At 37.0% G+C, this 18,983-nt stretch overlaps 2 protein-coding genes across 7 annotated transcripts in view; one reads left to right on the plus strand and one right to left on the minus strand.

Moving 5' to 3' along the window:
- The window catches only part of LOC113052267 (focadhesin-like), a 40,994-nt gene extending 25,765 nt beyond the window's left edge, over positions 1-15,229 (minus strand). Inside the window, exons 1-11 of the mRNA XM_026216685.1 lie at positions 15,105-15,229; positions 10,941-11,025; positions 10,669-10,743; positions 9,724-9,878; positions 6,212-6,310; positions 2,924-3,025; positions 2,485-2,710; positions 2,012-2,218; positions 1,583-1,670; positions 950-1,140; positions 607-867 (exon numbers count right to left, since the gene is read on the minus strand). Coding sequence (XP_026072470.1) covers positions 607-867; positions 950-1,140; positions 1,583-1,670; positions 2,012-2,218; positions 2,485-2,710; positions 2,924-3,025; positions 6,212-6,310; positions 9,724-9,878; positions 10,669-10,743; positions 10,941-10,997 — 1,461 coding nt within the window. The 5' untranslated portion in view covers positions 10,998-11,025; positions 15,105-15,229. The remainder of the gene's footprint in view (positions 1-606; positions 868-949; positions 1,141-1,582; positions 1,671-2,011; positions 2,219-2,484; positions 2,711-2,923; positions 3,026-6,211; positions 6,311-9,723; positions 9,879-10,668; positions 10,744-10,940; positions 11,026-15,104) is intronic.
- Positions 14,109-18,983, plus strand: part of LOC113052268 (protein AF-9-like) — a 44,691-nt gene continuing 39,816 nt past the window's right edge. The window contains exons 1-2 of one of the 6 annotated variants that reach the window (XM_026216689.1): positions 14,109-14,254; positions 16,607-16,787. In XM_026216689.1, the coding sequence (XP_026072474.1) occupies positions 16,691-16,787 (97 nt within the window). In that variant the 5' untranslated portion in view covers positions 14,109-14,254; positions 16,607-16,690. Of the gene's footprint in view, positions 14,255-16,006; positions 16,235-16,606; positions 16,788-18,983 lie in introns of those variants that run through there. The other 5 variants (XM_026216687.1, XM_026216690.1, XM_026216688.1 and 2 more) reach the window with 5 other exon arrangements.

Below are 18,983 nucleotides of genomic sequence, written 5' to 3' on the forward strand. Positions count from 1 at the left end.
GTGAAAACGAGCATTTCACCCCCCCTTTAAAGTAGTGTTCATAAGCGTAAACCAAGTAAACACTGTATCATTGCGGTTCATAAGCGCCACCTGCTGTCAGAGAGTGAATCCGCTCGTCGTTTTATGTAGTATAGTTTCACCAATTAAGTCAGACCATTCTGTTTTTGCTCCAAATTAAAAACAATTATACAGTCTAATTTAGATTAAAAACTACTGCCTATATGCTTCATCTTTGTTTGGATCATGATTAAAATCAAGTAGTTTCCTCTAATTATTTAAATGGGAAGTGCACAGACAAAGCCCTAGTGTGTTCATATTAAAAGATTTATTTTGTTAGTGTAACTACCTACTTGCTTGATTTGGGGTTTGTTTTAAAATTTCAATTTAGTTTTGTTATGTTTTAATTTCACGAAGAAGAGTGCAGCAATAGCCTAATAAAACGACACCTATTTACTGTATAATGTCTTCAGTCTAATTGTGTTAAATATAATAATAATCATGAATCGAATCCAATCGTGAGTTGAGTGAATCGTTACAACCCTATAGATAATGCAAAACTGCAATACAGCAGACTAACAGAACTAAACACTGAGATGATAAATGTACCTTAGCAGGGTCAGCCTCGGCGATGGCAGCAGCAGTGTCCAGCGCTAACCTGCAGAGATCCCCGTGACTGCTGACGATAACATGGGACACCAGGAGACAAACACTATCTGGGACGTGTTCACAGACAGAGAGTGATGACTGCAGGGAGTAAAGCCATTCCATGGATGCAATGGAGTCTACGGAAATTCGGTGCAGGACGCTGGTGGCCACTTGAAGCTCGCTGTACCAAGTGCTGAGAGGCAAACTCAGCTGTGTGGAGTCCTGTTGAGGCAAACGCAAAGCTAAATGTCACACGCTACCTCAAAAACCCTCTCCTGAATGGGTGTATGATTATTAATGGTACCTCTCTTCGATCTGAGGCCTCTCTTTGAACCCTTTGCAACAGTGAATTGGTCAGTTCAAGGTTCTTTGTGTGTGTCTGTGTGTCTGTCAGGGCTTCCATGAGGCTGGAGCAGGACAGCACCTGTAACAAGGGCATCACCAGCAAAGATGCACCCCAAGGAGGTGGAAGCTCAGGAGGGACAATCTTTACAGCTAGCAGAGACAAAGAGAAGTTATAGTTATAGTTTTAAACTAGATTTGCTGCCATCATGTTAGGGTTAAGTCACCTTTGTTTATATCACTTGATATAGCAAAGATTGTTTCAAAGGAGCTTCGCGGTAATAAACAGGGATGGTGCCAAACCTCATCAAATATGAGCAAAAATTACAAATTCTAGCTTAAAGGCTATAAAAAACAACAGTGTCATTATTGAACATAAGTCAGCTCAGTGTTTTTTTTTTTTTTGTGGTTTTTTTCTCATTTTACTATTTACCGTACACCAATAAACCACATAATTTCTCACAGTTATTTGTATGTTGCAATCAGCATGAATCTACAATTTTTGAGCAAAAACAGCCTGTAATTCCACCGTTGTCTGTGGAAATTAAACTAGCTGTGTCAATTTGCTTTGTTCAGGTAGCAAGAGGGGCTTTACCGAGCTCTAGGAGGGCAGTTTGTTGAGAGGTGGAGGCACTTAGCAGTAGCAGGGAGATTCCCATGATCACTTGCTCAGGCGGGAGTTCCTACAGTTAGATAGAGCACAATCAGACAAACGGTTTGACACAGATGGAGCCTCAGAGGGAAAGCTGAATGCAAATCGCTTTGAGCTAGAATACGCTGTGCAAACAAAACCATTAAAAAGATGAAATCACACTGAGAGTGCAACTGCAGCAACAACACCAAAAAAAAAACCTAATTTTGCCATTTCCTCTACAATAATACATTTTTGCATCTGCATTTTGTAAATGAATTTTAATAAACAGCACTGGTTTTAATAGAGGTTATTGTTTCTCATACTTCCATTTCCACCTAAATGATATGGATTAAATAAGGCAGGAAATAACAGTGCAATGTGTGCATTCACCTCTGCATGTGCAGGTATTATCTGGTGGAGTGTGTGAAGGAGAGACATCAGTTCTCCTCCCAGATGAAGACTCAGCTGACAGGCACACAGGAGCTGAAGTGTCAGCTGAGTCAGTTCCTTCCTCCAGAAGCCTGGATCGATGAGCAGAGCCGATGTCAGAGATTCAGCAAATGAGCTGAACTCAACCACTGCGGTAACACTGTCCACCTGATGGGTCACAGGACAACAACACACTGAGTGCACATTGGATATAGTGTGTGCACAGTGTAAAAAAAAAAGTTTAAATGGATAGTTCAGGCATAAATAAACATTCTTTCATTATATTGCTCACATATACAGTAGAGCTAGGCACCATAGAAAATGTTCAGCGATGGACAATTTAAACCTTCAGTTGAAACATGCTATGGGACTAAGCCACAAACCGCTATGGAGCCACTTCAGCTCAGCACATCAGAATTCATCCGCCAGCTTACCAGCATGTATGGAAGCAGGTCAAAGAGACTCTGTATTAGCTCACGGACCACCCGAGTGCCAGACGCCCCCTTTTCCTGCAGGCTGTCAGGCTCAGGAACCCCTCGAGGTTGGAGCAGGACCCTGAGGAGGCTGTGTCGAAGCAGAGCGTTTTCTGACAACCTCTGGGGCTCGCAGTACAGGTAACGAAGGAACGGAACCAGCATTTTCACATATACTGGCTCATCTCTGAAGAAAACATACAAAATAGGCATAATTCAACTTCAAAATCCACTCATCAAATTCAACCTTTCCTGTTATTGTAGATTTTAGGAAGCATCGAGAGCAGAGGAGAATCAGAAGGCCAGAAACTAACAAGAGATTGCTCAACATGGTCTACCTCATTGACATTTTACATAGCACTTGGTTGAGGTTGATAACGGACTTAATCAGATTTCATACTTGTCCATAGCCAGCTGAAGGAAGTCATCAATTTCCTGGAGCAGAGCAGGCCAGCAGTCAGGGCGGTTTTCCAGCACTGTAATGTAGGGGTGAGGGAAGGTCCTAAAAATAAAAAACCGGCACACAATTAATTGTTAGTCATTCCACCAGAGAGGAACAGAGAGGGTGAAGGTTTTACAGAAGTGACATGATATGCAGCCAAGTATGGTGACCAATACTCAGAATTCATGCTCTGCATTTAATCCATCCAAAGTGCACACACACACCGTGAACACACACCCGGAGCAGCCATTTATGCTGTGGCGCCAGGGGAGCAGTTGGGGGATCAGTGCCTTGCTCAAGAGCGACCTCCACCTTAAAACGGACCCTGATATTTAGCATTGCTTACCAAGAGATCCTGCTGATAAAACTGATAAAAAGCTGATAAAAACATCACAATAATCCACACAACTCTAATCCATCAGGGATAGTACGTATACAAAATTTTAAATTATGTCATTAAATTATTCATTCTCATGTCGTTCCAAGGCCATAAGACCTTTGTACATCTTCGGAACAAAAATTAAAATATTTTTTATGAAATCCAAGAGCTTTCTGACCCTCCACAGACAGCAAGAGAACCACCATGTTTAAAGCCCAGAAAGGTAGTAAGAACATCGTTAAAATAGTCCATGTGCAGCGGTGGTTCAACCGTAATTTTATGAAGCTTTTAGAATACTTTAGAATGATGTGCAAAGACAAAAATAACAATGACTTCTCTTCTGTCATCATCGACTCCCATGAAAATAAGCTGCAGCACATTTGGGTTCTACTTCACAACGAATGCTCTGTGGTACTCCCTTGAATAGTCTTTTTTTTCTTTTCTTTTTTTTTTTCGCACAAAAAGTAACTCTCATAGCTTCATAAAATTGCGGTTCAACCACTGATGTCACATGGACTATTTTAACGATGACCTTACTACCTTTCTGGGCTTTGAACGTGGTAGTTCCCTTGCTGTCTAAGGAGGGTCAGAAAGCTCTCGGATTTCATCAAAAATATCTTATCATGTGTTCCAAAGATGAACGAAGATCTTATGGATTTGTAACGACATGAGAATGAGTAATTAATGACAGAACTTTCATTTTTTGAACTGGAAGAGCCATCACTTCAGATTACAGACTTGTATTTTAGCCAGAAGTTACATTGTGGATTATTGTGATATTTTTTTTTATCAACAATTTGAACTCTCTTTTTGATGGCACCAATTCACTGCAAGACCCACTGCTGATCAAGTGATTTAATGCTAAATTTCCCAAGTATGCTCTGAAGAAGAAACAAATTCATTTACTTCTTGGTTGACCTGAGTGTGAGTACATTTTCAGCAAATTTTCATTTTTAGGTGAACTGTTCCTGCACTAGTCTCCTTTTGGCAGATTATGCTCAGATGTCTTCCACTCTTATTTTATGCTGGTAATTAATGTCTAACCTTAATGATAGCATACAAAAGAAGGCCCTTATATTAACAAACACACATGCTCTTTTATGCTAAGATTTATGAACTCCTCCAAATCCCTGATCATGGTGTTTTGGGTCAGACAGGAACATATTTTATTAAGCTACCTTGAAGATCCTCTACATGGTGAACAGTCTTTCAGCGCTTAAATTTATGGTCTGAGTCACCTCCAGCCAGATGTTAGGGTTGCACCAAAGCTCTTCACTCCCTCGACAGACATCCAACAGTTCAAACATTTGCTCATCTATCTCTTGTTGTTTCCCGGCCAACTGGTGCAGCCATCACATTATCAGGAATCATCCATCAGAGGCGGTTTTTGGCAGACAGCCACAACATTATCTGCCAGACAATGGCTGGCTGACACACTGACCTCCATCTCACTTATCTGAACTGAAAGTTTAGAGCGAGACTGCTTAACCAGAAGAGACGGTTAAAACTTCAGAAGTCAAGGAGAATTTGGAAGTTTGAGTCTACAGAAGTTGGACTGAATATACAGCACCATAGAGAATAAAATGTGTTTGATTTGATATATTATAATTTCTTTGTTCTTTGAGTGAAGGGGAAGGGCTAGGATAAATTAATATAAAAACAATTACAAAAATAAAACAAAGCAAATAATAGATGCCTCTTCTGGATGAATGCAAAAACAAAAAAACTTTATGACCAGTGAGTGCATTTCCATTCACAAACAAATGCCTATTTTTCAGTTATTTTAATGAGATGGTGAAAAATGCCCTCAGCCTCCCAGATTATTGATTTTAAATCAGTCTAAATTAATTACTTTCATTTACTGAATTAGAATCTGACTGGATATACTGAATTTAAGTGCAAATCAATTATACACTGCTGTTCAAAAGTTTGGGATCAGTAAATTAGTTTTTACAGAAATTAATACTTTCATTCAGCAGGGATGCTTCAAATTGATCAAAAGTGACAGTAAAGACTTTTTATTGTTACAAAAGATGTTTGTTCAAAATAAATGCTGTTCTTTAAAATGTATTGCATTAGAAAACTTTTTTTTAAATTAGTTGTAATATTTAACAATATCAATATTTTACTGTTTTTTTGTTTAAATAATTAAGCCAACGATTGCATCAAATGGCACCAGCGATCCAGAAAAGCAAACTTACTCGGGACAAACGCTTCAGAAAAAGAAGATTTTTGATTAAATAAATGCAGCCTTTCATAATTAAAGAAATAAAACGGTTTTAAAAATCATACCAAACCCAACCTTGAATCAGTACCTAAGAGATTTTAATTAAAGCAATAAGCCCCAAGAAGCCATGGTTTACAGTGAATTTTTAACAGCTAAGGAGCATTGTTAGCCACAATGTGAAGTTGAGTTAGCCCCTTAGCTGTTATAAATTCACTTTAAACCACAGCTTCACTGGGCTTATTGCTTCTACAAAATGCTTATTCCACATACGTAGTAAGGTTTCACAGAATAAAACCAAGCAAATAAAGTGTAATGATACGAATAAAAACAGTATTCTTCCACCAAACAATGTAGTTCCTCAGAAACAGTTGTGGTTCCAACAAAGTGGTTGCCGAGCAACACAGAGAAGTAAACAAAGGTGTGTGTTTGCAATGTAATTTACAACAGCTTCGACGTGGCTCAACCAATCAGAATCAAGGACGGAACTCTCTCTTTTATAATTAGAATTTTGTCATATAAATATATTTAACAGACCTGTTGCCCGTAGCAAAAACATGTTTTATGTTTAAAATCAAATATGACTAGACATGTGCAAGAGTGAGAGTTCTGAGAAAAAACTGGCAGCAGTTGTTGCACTCACCTAATTGAGTATGGACAGGTGAAGCTTGCTCCGTTATCCCGCTGACTTGCCTGGATCTGTAGCAGCCTCCCAACCACTTTGATCAGCCCTTGAACATTCCTGCCCCAGGCAAGAAACAAAACAATCAACATCAGCACTACCCAAGAATACCATGGACCCATAATCCATCACTGAAGTGCATGCAATCTGCAAAGACGAAATGAATCTGCTCGATTTTGAAACACAAAAATAAATTGCCACCTAAAGAAAGAAAGGTCCAATTTAACAAATGTATTCCTTTTTATATTTCAAACACAACAGATCTGTTTATTGAAAGACAGAAGGGCTATATTTGAGTATAGTGTTTGCAATGGAATGCTAGTGTACTATTGCATACAGCAAGGTGAAAGAAAAAAACATATACGTCATGTTCCAAACAGTAGTTTTTCAACAATGTTTTTTATTGCATTTTTAACCCAATATTGCATTAAAACGTCTTAGATCTGGGAAATCCGAAAACAAATTATCAATATATAATGACATTAAGTTACTTTCCGATGTTACTTCTGGGATTTCTCAACAAACTGGAAGATGCAAAAATACAGGTGGAGTGTTTCTCATACATTATAAATCACCTCTGCTTGACAACATGTGCTGTGTTTTCTTTCATCCCTCCTCCTCGGCTCTCTCACGTCTGACTTTCCATTTCTCAGCTCCTATGAGTTTGATTACTGTATACTTTACCAGGAGGGAAAACATAACTCCACAGTGAAAGGAAATTTATCTTACCAGCTTTCATCTAGGCTCTTTTGTGAACCTGGTACGCATAGCAAAGCTGTAACACTCCCGTTTTATATGTTACAGCTTATATACAAAATCTCTGCTTATTGCTGGTTTTTAAGGAAAATGGGCAGGAAAGAACAGATTTTGCTGAAAATAATTTTGGCACTTTTTCCTTATTGAGTAATTATTAAAGCAGGTGTTACTATTTCATGTCTTCTCTTCACTCTCCAATCAATAAAAGCAGCAAAAGGTTAAAAATATATTAAAATGCTGAGGTTAATGACATAAGAAGCTCCAATTTGGTTGCTTTTGTTACTGGTACCTAATATCCTTTGGTAAAAATACCTTTCACCATAAATACCATAAACGTGGATGTAACTGCACAAAGTAACAAAAGATTCAATACTCAAATAACTGAAATAAAGTAAGTACATAAGTAGTGAGCAAGTAAATAAATAAATAAGACTAAAATTTATAAGCAAGTATATAAAATATAGAAAAAATAAATACTATACTAATAAAAAAATGCTTAAATTTCTTCTTAAGGTTTATGCGCTATATGGCTTCAAAAGACCATGAATAGTCATATTGACTTTTTTTTTTTATGCGTTATGTGTTTTTTGCCATTTCTTGAGCTTGACAGCCTCTGGTCACTATGAACTGCTGATGTAAGTCACCAGTGGCATAGCAATGTATAAGAAAAATACATACTTCTGTGTTTCATTTAAAAACAGCATACAGGTTGGAAATTACATGGGGATGGGTAAAGAATCAGAGAATGTTTTTTTCTTCTATTTTTTTTATTTTTTTATAACTATTCCTTTAAAAAACAGGTCTGTATGATGAAAGGGTACAATGTGTGGGTTGCTGCTCCGTGTGACAAAGCTGACAGTAGCAGCCGTGAGGGTGTGTGTGTGTGTGTGTGTGTGTGTGTGTGTGTGTGTGTTGGAGACACATGAGCTGACTGATGGAGCAGGCTGCATTTCAGATGTGTTTTTTTTTTCTTTAAAATTTCTGAATATGCAGATATGCACTCTCAGTTTGTTTCTTATCTTCATCCAAGAGTCCAACTCAAAGGAAAAAGGAAGTGTGTGGGCAGATAACTGAGGTAATCATCTAAAAACACAATACACTGAGCACATTACAACAGCAATCAATCAACCAATAACAGCATCTGTGTTTGTTTGTGCTTTAGGGTTAGACTTCATTTTAGCATGTTTTAAAAGCATCGGACGGATGTGGTCTGTTAGATTACCAAAAATAAAATAAATCATAATCAATTAACTGGCCAATTAAACAAAGCCAAACAGCTGATTGACCAGTATATCACTGGGTCAGACAGGCACAGGCTTATTACAATAAAACTGTTTTAAAGAGCAGATGAAATAAAAAATGTTTTTTTGTGGGCATTTATATGCTAGTGCACTCCTAAGGTTGACAAATTAAACTTTGTTATAAGCATTTAACAGGGCAGAGAATATAAACTAGCCTTAAATTATAATACCGTCTGCAATTGATTTCTAACAGTCCTGTTCCAACCTATGGTTTTAAAAGTTTGGGGTCAGTATGTTTTATTTTTTATTTTTTAAAGAAATAAATACCTTTATTCAACAAAGATACATTTAATTGACCAAAAGTGACAGTAAAGACATTTATTTATTTTTTAAGGCCATGTCAGCTTCTATGGTTACATTCATTATGAGAGCCAGGTTTAGTTATTCAACATTAAAACTATATAAGATGTTTAAGATTCCTTTTTTCTTAAAAAAATAAATAAAATAAAATGTAAAAATAAAATGGATTTTTGCAATGCTTTTTACTGAAAATAATAATAGAAATAAGAAATTTTGAGCACCAAATCAGCATATCAGAAGTATCATGTGACACTGACGACTGGTGTAATGATGCTGAAATTCAGTTTTGCCATTTTTTTTTACATATTAAAATAGAAAATATGTATTTTAAAATCGCAACAATATTTCACAATATTACTATTTTTACTATATTTTCCCAATTAAATCAGCATTAATGAGCATAAAAGACTTCTTTCAAAAAAAATCAAACTGCCCTTAATTTTTGAATAGTACTGTATGGGAACACAGGAAAGAAAATCGATGCTTTTCTCACTTCAAAATTATTTCTCAGGGTCTTGAACACAATAGTTATTTGTAGAAATCCTCTTCTGTGGTAATTTGCATCACATTTACAAAACCATAGACAATTTGTCCACCTCCACGTGATTTACACAATGATCACCTATCATCAAGTACTTTTACGACTTCAAGTAGACAGTACGAGTTTGTCAGTGTGATCTTACTGTTAATAATAGCAGAATTATAGAATTTACTGAACTGGGACAGAAGAAAGTATTTTAACATCAAAAGTACAGATCACTTGATGCTCTGATGTGTAATTGGTCTCTAAATGTATTTTGTTACCTTCTATGTATTTAAATAAAGACTAATTCCAGAGTTAAGAGAAGGGAGAGGCCAGTGCCTGAGGATGCTGATAAGGTCCCGTCAAGGCTTGACAGGGTGGGAAGGGTGTGTCATGGATCCACACAAAAAAAATCTAATTTGAAAATGCATCTGGAGCAACCTTTGACATTAAAATATGGGCTTAAATGTGTCAAAGATGCAACATCGAGTCAGTTATCAGCCCAAGTACTTGAAGGTTTTTAAATTGGAGGTTAAGCAAGGGCTAACAATCTGCATTAGTCTGTGAGAGCCAGGTGCATGACAGAAGCATACCGTGCCGAGGGCAGGAGGTTAAGGGTGGTGTTGAGCACATATGGCAGATCTGCATGTCCCTGTTCTACAAGCAGCACCAGAGCGTCACAGCAGGCCGAGCGGACGACAGTACTGTCACTGCTGCACTGCTCCCACAGAGACTCCAGCGATTGACCCTGTTGATAGAAAACACAAGTTCAACATGCAAAACACTCTACATGAGCAAAAACATATACAGTAAGTGAGAAAGTTAGTGAGTTGGAAGAGTACTATAAATTGCCCAGAAAACTAAAAATTGATGATCTGACAATATTTAGCCGAGATGATAAAATAACCTTTAAAGTTGTCCAAATTAAGTCCTTAGCAATGCATATTACTAAGCAAAAATTTAGTTTTGATATATTTATGGTAGGAAATTTACAAAAATATCTTCATGGAACATGATCTCTACTCAATATCCTAATGATTTTTGGCATAAAAGAAAAATCTATAATTTTGACCCATACAATGCTTTTTTTTTTTGGCTATTGCTATAAATATACCCCAGCAACTTTAGACTGCTTTTGTAGTCCAGGGTCATATGTTTCCTTTAAATTGTTCATTTCATGAATATTTTACTGTAACTTTACGAATTCAGAACGTCTGTACTCATTTCTTGAAATAAATTTACACGTTGGATTTCAGACATACAAAATCCAGCACATCACATCCCACATTTACATGCACACATCAACCACGGCTATTTAATGAAAGCACTTTATGAAAAGCCTTCTGAAAGCACTTTTTGCTTATGAAGCACCTTCATTCACAAACCACTGCCTGTTTAGTCATTGAATGACGAGACAAAGCACTCTTATTACTCATTTGACAGGAAGTCAATGAGCATGACATAGAAGTCCTAAACATGCAGGCCGTTTAATTTGAACAATGTGTCCTAACGGTGATGTGAAGATCACAAGAACTTACTTTAGCGGTTGTCTGACAAATCCTTTCATTCTGGCCTTTCTCTTTCAGCACCGCAGTGACCAGTGTCCTCACAGCCTGGAATTAAAAAGCCAAAAAGCTGGTTCTTCACATGCCTTGAGCAAACTAAACAAAAGATTTCATCAAAATTACACATTCACAGGAATGGATTTCTTCAAGTGTCGCTGAAGAAATAAGCATTTCATTGAATTGCTGTGGTAACCTTGATTTACCTCTGAATGCTTAAATCATCAGTCTGGTTTTGAGTGCTTTACCTGGGCTTGAATGAGGGAGCTGGGGAACTCGAACCTGCTCTTCAAAATTTCAGTCATCTCCAGAAATCACGAATGATGGCCCATACTAAAAACAAACATCATATGGAATTGGTAATTTAGTCAACCTAAAAAAAACTTTCCCAGCCCGTTTTACTTGCAAAATGAGGCATACATTTAAAGTAAATAGGAAATTCAATGAGGTGTTGATAAGGTAAGAGATTACATTAGGATGCAGTTTATAAAATTAGGTATGATAACGTCTTATGATAAGTTTTACAAGAGAACACTATTTCAGTCTTTCAACCTGAAAATCTCATGTTTTATTTAATGTGTTACTTGCCATTTCTTTTTGAAATTGAATAGGAATGTAAACTGTTTTGACACCAATTTATATATTTTTGATGTTCTGTATTTAAAAGTAGTTTATTATAGTAAACATTTTAAATAGAGTTGTTCCGATTCCGATACTAGTATCGGAAATATCTCCGATACCACAACAAATTCTGGCATCGGCATCGGCGAGTACATGAACCCATATACCGATCCGATACCATTTTCTTAAAAAAGACCTAGTTATGACCGCAAGCTTTGCCTAACCGCTGCACGGTTCTTCTTCGCTGCTCAAAATGCATTGAAAACACAGGAAGTTGTGCTGTGTTGCCACAAGCAACCCCTGTTTAGAGCAGCGAAGAAGAAATGAAAACGCGTTAGCAGCCCTTATCTATATATGACTGGATCACTCATCACATTCTAAACTGCCAAAAGACAGTGAAGCCGCTACTATATTATAGATCAGTGGTTAGCAGTATGTCTCTGTAGTACCGGTAGTTACAGACTCTCGAGTATATTCCGTACCGGCAACTGCGTTCAGTCGCTTCCGTGTAAGTCAAAACGCAGGGCTCCAGACAGTAGCCGAATATATACTAGTGTCTGTGAATATTAAACTGCAAAATACTATTTAAATATTACTCCCGCAAAATCTACATCTCTGTGGGTGACTGGCACAGATGCGCGAGAGCTCGCTGTTTTGTAGTCTCTGCTGTGTGTCATGAGGACACGAACGCATAAACCGTCACTTCATGAGAATTTACCGTTTCATTTGAGAATACTGTCATATCATAAACACAGACACTCAAAGATCTTCATGGCAGCCCATTAAAATAAATGTTTGGTTTACATGAGTAAATTGACAATATATAAAGCTACTGTTGTAGCCTACAGTAATAATAATACATCTCTATAATAATAATAATTATGCCTAGATGGTTGCTTGTTTTTTACTTGTTTTTTACTTGTTAGAGATTATCTGATTGATAGATCTTTTTTTATATTCCTAGACTTATTTGTTGCAGTTTTTTTATACAGTTATATTGTAAAACTTAAATACCTTTTTTAGTTTGCGGTGTTAGATTTTTGGCTGCATTTGAAGTTCTTTTTTGCATAAGAAAATAAATAATACTGTCAAATTCATGTTAGATAATAAAAATACTGTAATAAATACAGTAGTTCACCATGTATTTGTTCATGTTTTATTGAGGGATCTGTCTGAAGCACACCATAAAAAAATTCTAGCAATTTACACAGGGCTAGTAGTATATACAGCTGTATATACAGATATACACCCAGGTATCGGATCAGTACTCGGTATCGGCCGATACCCTGAGCCCAGGTATCGGAATCGGTATCGGGAAGAGAAAAAGGGTATCGGAACATCTCTAATTTTAAACATTTTGTCAATTTTCAATAACTGTTTTCTATTTAACCTGTAAAATGTCACCCCGTCCCGTATATGGAACACCTACGTTGACTATACTATATCACAATCAAATTTAATCTAATCTTGACAAACTATATATTGTTGGAAAGACTCCCAAATATATATTATACCAATATTTTTAGTTAAAAATTATGTAGGAAAAGTAATAGATCAATTTATGACAAGAGTGCACCCTCAGAAATCTACATTACAAAAGGAGCTTTGACCTTTGATTAAAAAAAAGACTTCCTCGTTGCCTTTTTCTCTATCACATTTTAGAAATCATCAGAAGTTATATATCACTTGAAAACATAAAATCTCAAAATTCATCCTTTAAAACCCATTTTAAAATCAAACATTGCATTAACATGTAAATGGCACATCAAAATCATGTTACAAAATATTTTCAGTCATGAATTATAAAAATTTAGGTTTGTATCATGCACATTCAAGTCTATCTTCAAAAACGTGAGTGACAGTTAACAGGTTAAATGCATTTAAAAAAAACTAGTTCCTGTGACGGTAAAGCTGAATTTCTTCTGTCACATGATCCTTTCATAAGTCATTCTAATATACTAATATTTGCCACTGGAGAAATATTTCTTATTAATACCACTGTGGAAAACATTTATGATTCTTTGGATGAATAGAAAGTTCAAAACAGCAATTATTTGTAACAGAAATCGTTTCACTGTAACATTATAAATGTCCTAACATCCATTTCTAATCAGTGTAATGTATTTATAAATGTATTCATTTCTTTCAAACATATTGCTGACCCCAAACCTCTGACTTCTTACTGACATTAAGGTTCAAAAGAATTGAAAAGAACAGAATTTCTCAAATGTGTCGCATGCAACTGCAAATCAAGTCATATGAAAAATGAAGTCATGGAAAATTCACTTCACATTTTTAGAATCAACCCTCATTTCCTGAAATGAAGAAACTGACATCATCTGTTGAAAACAGCTGTGCGTCCACCTCATGTTAAGGCCTTATCACTCAGACCACAGGTGTCAAGGGATCAAACACACCAAACAGGTGCAACGGGACAAAAACCAGCTTCAGGGCGAAACTGTAAGAATAACCCAACACCACTTCAAACTGATGTCATCTAGGGTGAAATTAAATAAAGGCCTGAGACATACAGTCTGCTTGCATCTAAACTCAGAAGACTCAACCATCTGACAGAGGGCACTGGCAACCACATCAATGGGATGCATTATTCACAAGTGACTTTTATCAAAACTTCAACGTCCGTCCAGTACCGGACCGCCAACTCATATGTTGTCTCATATGGACTCCCAGTGTAGGGTCATGAGATTAGCAGCCGTTTATTTGACTGACACTGGCTGATGGCCACTGGAGATTCAGGTTTATACCACGGCACATGGAGAAAGACTGACAGTGCAAGGTCTAAAACGCTGCCCCCACCCCTCCTGGGACTATCTGACAAGCAAGCGCTGCGTGTGTGTGTGTGTGATGATAAATCTGCTGTGTTTCCATACAGCGTGACAGTTTTACTTCAGCAGTGTTACTGACAGATCGGGCAAATCAGGTAAGATCGGAAATTCATAGACTTCATAAACTATACAAGCTGAAATGCTACATGTTCCAGTTCTACTTTAATACGAGAAAAGTGGATTTCCATGTTGTTGCGGATTGTTACTTTGCAAAAGAGTAATATTTTGGAGACTAACTTAAAACATACTGAGAATTTTTTTTTTTTGTAATGACAGATGGTGGACAACGCATAAAGAAAATGCATTAAAACATTATTTAGTCATGTCTGAATCGAATTTGTGTGAACGTTGAAAAAACTTTTTGCTTGTCTTATCAGATCATTTTAACAGACTTTTGTCAGCAAAGCAGAGAACTGAAAATATTTCAGGGATTTCCAGCCTTTGGCTACTTGTCCACATCTACAAAGGTTTGGGCCCTGGACTGCTTGTGTCTCCAAAATAATCCATCATTGTTTAAGTGATGCTGAGTTTGACTGGCTAGACTAAGTTAGCTGGTATAATATGTCAGTTTCGTAATGATACTACGATACTAACACTATGGACATGGACATATCCATGGTTTCTGGATACGTAACGTTACTAAGGTATTTTCACATAACGTTTAACACCATTTTACGAGAATAAAGTAATCATTCAACACCATAGTATCACAATCCGATACCATAGTGATACATCAGCACTGTTTGTAAGTTTAGCTAGCTGCGGATCTTAATTAAATTCCGGATTTGTGAGATGAAATGATGTTGATCAATCCCAAATATGCATTTAGCAGTGAAAGAAACGTTCCTGTTTATACTGCTGCCATCCAGAAAACCTGCTAGCTGAGTTAACAATTTTGGCATCACATAAACGTGCAGGCTGATGTATAACTTAATATATTCTTACCCAGAGAATTCGTAAATTCCAGTGACGTTTGGATGCACTTTGCTAACTTTTTCGCGAAACCCTCCAAGCAGCGACATGCTTCTACGGCGCGCACGGAGGACCAAACATCCTGGAAAAGCGATACGTTAATCTAACGTCAACTTAAATATTTCTTGACATTTTAACTGCGTACATATATCATATATTCCATTTAATTGAATTGATTATATATATTAGATATAATATATAATTCACATATTTAAAGTGCATTGTGGCACTCTCAGATTAACTCGAAAAGGAGTAGCCTACCCTTTTAACAATTTTCTTATATTCATTGAAGTCGTTCTTTCTTTCTTTATGCAAATTTATATCACATGTCATAATATTTTACATTAAGAATTATTTTAAACATAAACATTACCTAAATACACATATCTTACGGTGAGGTGTCTAAACCTATACTTTGTTCTATATTTATTTTCCCAATATATAAAAAACTATATCTTATAATAGTAGTGACTAAATGTGACTTTATACACACACACACACACACACACACACACACACACACACACACACACACACACACTTTTTTTTACAATGCACACACAGTGTAAAACAAGCCCAGCGTAAACCAATAGGCCATAATAAAGATATTTGTCTATAAATTAGTCCCTCATTTACATTTTAAAAAATGTACTTGCAGTTAATTACAGCAACAGTAGAAAAGCATAAATATAAAATAAGAGCATATGCAATGTATAAAATATAGGCTATGTAAGATTAAAAAAGGAGACTAATCTAACGTTTAATACAGTGCAAATAGTGTTGAGCACTAAAAAAAGAGGTTTTACACGGGTTAATATAGTGGCTCTTCACTCGCTCTCTCTGCCATTGGCTCGTCTCGTGCACGCGCATGCGTCTCACTTTACTCCTCAGCCTTTGAAAACTCAGAGAGCTCAATTAAAAGACCATGTCCGCCATCGGGCGTCTGCTGTCTTCGGTGTCCTTATTTAAACCAAATTCTCCATGAAATAGCATTGTCCCGGGGCCTCCACAATGGCCAGTTCGGTGAGTAGGGCTTTAGCTGCTACAGTATCTGTGCAGTGTTTGGGATCTCCAGCGCCTCTGTTCGTTTTCATCAGGATTGGGTAGGCGATTAAACGCATACGAGGCTTTTCCACCCGTATCTCCACCGGAATAGTAATCTACAGTAGAACTAGGGGAGTCGTGCGTTTCCAGCGCATTAGTGCATGTCTGCAAAAGTGACGCGCTTGAAAGATTTCAAACAAAAGGAGGGAATCCAAAAACAAATATTCACAAATCTGACTCTATAATGTATTCTGGTGTGTTGAGGCTTAATAGCATACCAGAAACTTACGATTCGATCGCTGATTAATATTTTTCTGTACATTTAAAAAATGTGGTCCAGATTGGTTTTAACACGCACGCATTCAGATTGTGCGTTTTATATTCATAATAATTAGCGACATGTTTATAAAGTGAACATTTGGGTGTTTTAGGGTGCCGTTCAGGTGAAACTGGAACTCGGTCATCGTGCCCAGCTCCGAAAGAAACCCACAGTGGAAGGTTTTACGCACGACTGGATGGTGTTTGTCCGCGGACCAGAGCACAGCAACATTCAGCATTTTGTGGAGAAAGTCGTATTTCATCTGCACGAAAGTTTCCCGAGACCAAAAAGAGGTATGTGAAGCGATTTACTATTATATCGCATTGTGAATTATGTTGAATGATGTGTGATCCTGAATGCACCTTGGCTACTTGATGCACGCAGATCTGGTCTACTGTAGCGCTGCAGGGACAAAAAGTGGTCGTCATTTGTAAAAGAGACCAGTCAGTGGTATATAGTTGTTTTTTAGCAATAATTTGTTTTTACAGGTTTTAACCTTGTGCTGTGAGTACTTGATTTATCTTTATCTGTTATTATTTTCGAAGCGCGTTAATCAGTGCGCGTCTCCGAAAAAGTTATTCAAGAATTCAAGAATAATGCGTTAGCATAATAACCCAATTAAATCCTTTAGTTAACTATGGTATTCTCAGGGACATTTAAGTGCTTTCACATCATTGAATGTATTTTGTATCGCGTTAAAACATACTAGAAGTTCAGCTTTAGTTCTTAAATGTACATTTTGTTCAGAGGAAAGTGATTTAACACTTTGTTACCGTGTGTTAATTGAAAATAATACCTGTCTTCGTGACACATTTTGTCCCTTTGTACCTTTTGCATATGTTTATTTATGTCTATTTATTTAGGCTTGTTATTTGAGATAATAATCCAATTTTATACTTAGTTTATTGGTAGTGCCATAGTCTAATTTCATTAAATAAATAAATAAAAGCATTTACATAAGTAATGCTTTAGTTATAAAACGTACAGTAGCACACTTTCTTATATTGTGCTGTCTTTGTGAGTCCAGTAGAAGTGCATGGAAAGTGTTACAACCCTCTCCATCTTGTCAGGGGTGATATTTCCAGATTTTTTAAACATACAGATGAAATCTGTGACTGTTATATGTCAAACACAAGAACCTGCTGATTGAGAAGATCGTTGTGTCATTGAATTTGTACCAAACAGTTACCCCCAAATTGGTATTCATCCTATTAATCCCTTTATATTTTACACAATCACCACAGGAGGGAGGTGGTCATGTATGATAATGATTTCAACCCCTGTACCTCATTCTGATGGTGTTACAATTCACCCTGTGTAACAATGTTACCCTATTTATTATAGTTCATATTATATACTATTATTAGCCAATGCCAACAACAGGACAGTGAGAGAAAGGGAATGAAGGCGTCTGGTGGTTTGTAAGGAGGTTTGTAATACAACACTTTATTTCAAATGTGTTGTGTAGCTTTCTAAGACTGTGTTTTATTACTTTGGTGGAAAATCAAACCGCAGAGATTGGAAAATTGCACAGAAGGACTTAAGTTTGTTTTGCTCCTGTGGACAGCTGAAGATGCATGACTTCAAACATATGCTAATATTTTCCTTGTTCCTTTGCGTAATAGTGCTATTTGCGCCACCGCAGGTTTGATTTATGCCATAGAGTTGTTGTTTACGTAAGATCTGAAGGGGATGTGTTCTCCCCCGCTGTATTTATTTTCCCAAAACATTAAAATAGACTATAAATCAAGGGCCAGACCTAAACTTCTAGCCCCTCTCCCCTTTCCTTTGACAAATGTCTTGCAGGGGCTGTTGAAAAAAAAAAAAAGCAAAAGCAGCAGGGGGTTACTTAACCTCTAATAAATCCTGCCTTATGACACCATCTACTAGGAGGTTCTTCCAAACATCCCCTTGGGTGCGCACCCTAAAACGTTTTTGCGCTATGATGAATTAGTAGTCTAAGCACTTCCTAAGGTCCTAATGTTTATAATGAGTCCTTCAAAGTGTTTGCTTCAAGATGAACTCAAGGAAGAGGTTTTAAATCACTTGAGTTAATGTAGATAGATGTGCATACTTTTTAGTAATGACACTTGGAATAGGATTTACTTTGAAATTTTGACCTCAGGTGTCTTTAACATTACTTTTCTTACATTTTTAGTCCTAATTAGACTCCGATGAAGTCAAATCAAATGGTGATGAATAAACACTTTGAATATTTACATTTTCTTCAACGCTGTGAAAAAATAACAGCTAAACACCCCATGTGGCCTTCTGCATGCTCAGCAGATAATTCACAACAGGGCTCTCTTTCTCTGTGCAAGGGATGGATACAGAAACCTGCCTAGAATTTATGGTGCGCTTGTAAGGTAAACAGTCAGACTTATTATTACCACCCCCTTCTCCCTTGCCTCTCCCTCCTCAGGGCTTTGATCAGTGTTAGCCGGTGTCGAGACGAGCCGAGGGGAAGTTAGAGGGAAAACTTGCGCACA

This window comes from Carassius auratus, chromosome 32 (assembly GCF_003368295.1).
Source record: "Carassius auratus strain Wakin chromosome 32, ASM336829v1, whole genome shotgun sequence".
NCBI classification, from domain to species: domain Eukaryota; kingdom Metazoa; phylum Chordata; class Actinopteri; order Cypriniformes; family Cyprinidae; genus Carassius; species Carassius auratus.